Below are 4,440 nucleotides of genomic sequence, written 5' to 3' on the forward strand. Positions count from 1 at the left end.
AGGTGCTGCGGCCCCCTGGCTCACCCTCTCAGTGGCTCTGGGCTGGAGTAATCTGCTTGGGTGGGTGTCGGTTCGTGTTCCCCCAGAAGGAATGATGGACTTAGTTATGTTAAGAACCCAAGACTAACAGATTGATAAGCTGGAATCAAACTTCCAACCCTGCTACTTCAAGACTGCCCTTCAGGGGGCAATCCCGCGCAACTGTTTAACCTTTTCAATGCCAAGGTTTCTTTGCGGGCCTGGCGAGTGTCACTGAGCCCAGTCCTGGGCGTTCTGGGGAGCCAGTGAGTTAACCCAACTTACAGTACTTGAATAGTGCCCGATGACAGCAACGACATGGTTCTCAACTCTCAGTCTTTTAGCTAAGAACGCTTGCAACTCCCCAACATGACCGAGTTTGAATCGGCTTTCCTACTTAGAAAACTTGAAAGCCTTGGGACTCAAACCTCAGCGCAAGAACGGAACACGAACTGGGCGGCGGCGCAGTACAGCTTTTTCTCCAATCAGAGTCCGCAGGGCTGGAGCCACGTTTGCGACCTCGTCCAATCTGGTCCCCAGAAGGGCAGAGACGCCTACCTGCACCTGTAGCTAGCTAGGCGGCCGCCTCCTGTCCCACCCCGACCCTCCCCTCCTCTCAGCTCCCTTGTCTTTGGGCCTTTGGCCAGCTACCAGCAGGTGGGCAGATGTCTCAGCGCGTTCCTGCGGACGCTCAGGAGGGCGAGTGCGCCGGAGTCAGCAGCCTAGGTCCTGTCTAGCTGCGGCCAGAGAGCAGCGCGAGCGGGAAGGAAGGACGCGCCCTAGAATGTGAGACTTCCACCGTGAAAGGCTAACTGGGTTCGCTCTGGGGCGGCGAATCTGACAGCCTCTGCCACCTGAGCAGACCCTGCTGCCAGCCCCAGGTTGTTCCTATAGTGTACGAGAGTCAGAGGTGTTGGGCGAGATCAGCAACGATTCCTGCATCTCTCCTAGTCAGCGACAAGGGACACTGCGACTAAGCTTCAGGCACCCTTGAGACGCCCCTCCGTGCTCTAGACAGCCCGCGCCGCAGTGGCTCTGGAAGCCCCTGCAGGTGAGTGAACAGATTCTCTCTGTGTCTAACAAGGCCGACCCTGGCGCTGCTAAGTCCCTCGGGAACGCTAGCTAGCGCTTCGCAGTGCCCCTCCTCCTGCTGCGGGAGGAGAGGCCCCCAGAAGGGTGATCTGCCTACTTTTGCATTATTTGTCGTCTTTTCTTTGCACAATTCTCACAAGGCCTTTCCGTACACACCAAGTCGATCACTGTGGAGAAGAAAGTGTTGGGTGGCTGACTGCCTACCACCATTAATAAATGCCTTGGAGTAGGGGGTTGTTTTTCCGATCTGCAAAATAGGAGGGAACGAAGCGTTTGCAGACCCCACCGTTGATGGTGCCTAGGGGTATGGGCGCCTTTCGTAGGGAAAGAACTTTGAGTTGATTCTGCTTTTACGGTTTTCAAGTCCCAGCCCGAGTGTGTCCTCAGGGCATCCCGGGGAGGGGATAGTGCCAGTGGCCGCTGCGCCGCCTCTCCGTAGGCGCAGAGACTTCCTCTATCAGGCAGTTCCGGGAGAACCTGCACCAACAAACACCACACAAGTTTCCCTCCTGCGCACTGGCGAATCCCAGGAGCGCCGCGGTGCGTGGGCTGCGAGGTGGCGGAGCTGAAACCTAGAAATGGGAGGTGCGTGCGAGCCCTGCCCACTTGCGGTGACCGTGTCCAGTAGCACGCGCACGGGAAGTGTGCCAAGAGTCTGGCTTGCAGTATCAGGAGCGTTTGGGCTCCGTTATTCAAAGCTTGGGGAAGAATGGTTTTCTGGAGTTCCTGGTTGAGCTCTTTCCTTTGGAGAATGGAAGCGCAATGCGCAAGGGAAAGCACCAGAAGCCTTTGGTTTACAATAAGTAAAATCCTTAAGAGTTGGAGAACTATGAAAGAAGGACTGGGACCCGTGGCCTTCTCACAATATGGAGATTGGCCCTGGGGAGTAAAAGAAAGAGTGGGATGGCGGCTTCCAAGGGAAGTTAAGTCTAGACAGCCTCTGAAAGTCACAAGGCAGAAGTGGTTTGAAGCAGTTTGAAGTAAGCACAAGATGAGTTTATGTGCCCCGCTTGGATACACTCCCAGGCCTCGCCGCTCAACATCCTAGAAAGGGCTTTACAGAAATTTGAGTCATGCTTACTGGCTAGCTCCTTATGGCTTGCTCAGCCTGCTTTCTTATAGAACCCAAGATTGCCAGCCCAGAAATAGTCTCACCCACAATGGACTGGGGGAACTTCCTCTTCAATCACTCATTTTTTAAAAATGCCTAATCTTCATTCATCTGTAGTGGGCAGGACAAGCTAGGTTCCCTGAACACCTACACAACTCTCCTTCTGGTGATCCTCTGAAGGAAGGCGGTTCTAGGGGTTCTTATCCAGTCAGGCTGTGCGGCAGGCCAGGCCAAAGTCCCTCTGGAGCCAGGGTGATCTTGATGACCAGGGCCTTAATGACCAGGGCTAGCTACTGCACTTGCTTAGGAACTGAGGCAAAGGTTGAGGCCAGGAGTTCAAGGAGACCAAGCTTGTAGATCAGGCTTTGTCGTGCTGGTGGTCAGTGCTCTCAGAGCTGAGTGAGCCCCAACTCTGAGGAGAGTAGAATGGGGAGCCTGTTACTTTGACCAACCCAAGTTCTGGTTTTCTCTCTATGCAGGGTGCTCCCTCAACTCCGGTTCAGCAGCCTGCGTGGAAGAAGCCTGGAAGGGCTGGAGTGAACAGTCTGAGACCACGGAAGAGAGAGGGAACGTCCTGGCCCAGGCCCTTCCCCACGCGGGGTGCCCGGGGTCGCCGGGCCTAGGGGCTATGGCAGACAGTGGCAGCTCCACCAGTAGCTCCAGTCCCTGGTGGAAATCACTGACCAGGAAGAAAAGCAAGGAAGTCACGGTGGGGGTGCAGCCTCAGGTTCGCCCAGAGATTGGCCAGGATCCCTCACCGGCTTACTCAGATCGGACTAGCAGCTCGCAAGAAAACCAGCACTCCAATGTCCTTGAGGACACGGGAGAGCCCCTCAGATCAGATAAGTTGTGTGAGGAGAAATCAGGCAACAGCCGGCGCAATTTGAAGATCTCACGCTCTGGCAGATTTAAGGAGAGGAGGAAAATGCGTGCCACACTGCTCCCTGAAGGAGACAGGTCCCCCGAGGAGGCTGACTTTCCAGATGACCCCCAGGAGAACAAGCAGTAGCCTGAGCAAGCTTCCAGGATTCTCTCTCTCTGCAGAGAAACACTTTACCCCTAGACCTAGTACTTGGTGCCTCACCCAAGTTCAGAATATGCAGTTGACCCAAGGCCTTGGAGATTGAATATTTTCTAGAAAGTGAAGTGTCAGCTGAGTCCTCAATGTTCCAGGACTCAGAGACGGAGTAAGTATTTTTTGTGTGTGTGAGAAGGATAGTTGTTTACTGTTGAGGATGTCGGCTTTTACAAAAGTTATTCTGAGGTGTTGCTGTCGTTTCTGTCACCTGTGGGAGTGACGAGGCTGGATGGGTAGTTCAGAGGCAGTCAGTAGGTGACCCCTCCTCTCCAGCTTCTCAAAGGAGGAAGCCATGCTCTTACTGAGGACTCTGGAGAGCAAATGGAAGCACTGTTTTTAATGTCTGAGAAATGCACTTTAGGGTACTACCCTAGACTTATTCCTACATGAAGGGACGAGAGGACCCTCCCAGGTAGAAGCATTGAGAAGTAATATTGCTTTAAGTGAGGACTCCCGAGCTGTATACCTGTTTAGTGTGCACTATTAAAATTGTTGAACTGTAAGACTTAAGGTGACTTTGTATACTTTTTTCCTCTTCTGTTCTAAGTTTTAAAACTCATCATACTTAAAGGCAGGCATGCAAGGTCTTCAGTGACAAGGTTAATTATTTACCAAGCGGCTCCTGTTGGAAAGCTGCTGGGCAAAGAGCTTTTCTGGAAGCCAGCAACACCCAGCTGGAACCAGTTTGCCAGATATTCCAATTTGCCAACCAAATTCAATGGAAGGGAGTGGTACCAATTCATGCTACCCTACATTCTCTTGTTCCTTCGGTGCATTTCCACAGAGTAACTCACAAAGCCGATAATGCGTCCTTTTTAGCATCCATTGTGAACAACTCACAAGAATTGCCCCAAAACATGTTAATGCATGGATGGAGCCCATTCAGTTTGTGCAAAGCTGCTTTCCCCACCTGTTGCCTCAAAGCCTTTGTCATTTAGTCTGGGTCCACGTTTATCTCATTTCAAAGCCTTTGATCTATCAAGCTGAAGATTCTTACCAACAACAACAGCAAAAAAAAAAAAAAAAAAAAATCTACCCATTTGCTTTTCTTAGGAGCTTCAAGAAAAAGAGTAAATGAATACCACCTGCTTTTCAGCAGATTACAAGAGAGTATTGTACCCTAGAGGGATGCTGAGACCTT

General features: G+C 52.0%; 1 protein-coding gene across 2 annotated transcripts; it reads left to right on the forward strand.

The window, feature by feature from the left end:
- The first annotated feature begins 659 nt into the window (after positions 1–659).
- On the forward strand, positions 660–3,802 carry Prr15 (proline rich 15). 2 transcript variants are annotated; one of them, XM_087657384.1, is made up of 2 exons: positions 660–1,695; positions 2,701–3,802. In XM_087657384.1, the coding sequence occupies exons 1-2, from the start codon at positions 1,689–1,691 to the stop codon at positions 3,228–3,230; spliced, it is 537 nt and encodes a 178-aa protein (XP_087513510.1). In that variant the 5' UTR covers positions 660–1,688; the 3' UTR covers positions 3,231–3,802.
- The last annotated feature ends 638 nt before the right edge of the window (positions 3,803–4,440 follow it).

This window comes from Rattus norvegicus, chromosome 4 (genome assembly GCF_021556685.1).
Source record: "Rattus norvegicus strain SHRSP/BbbUtx chromosome 4, alternate assembly SHRSP_T2T, whole genome shotgun sequence".
Lineage (NCBI taxonomy): Eukaryota > Metazoa > Chordata > Mammalia > Rodentia > Muridae > Rattus > Rattus norvegicus.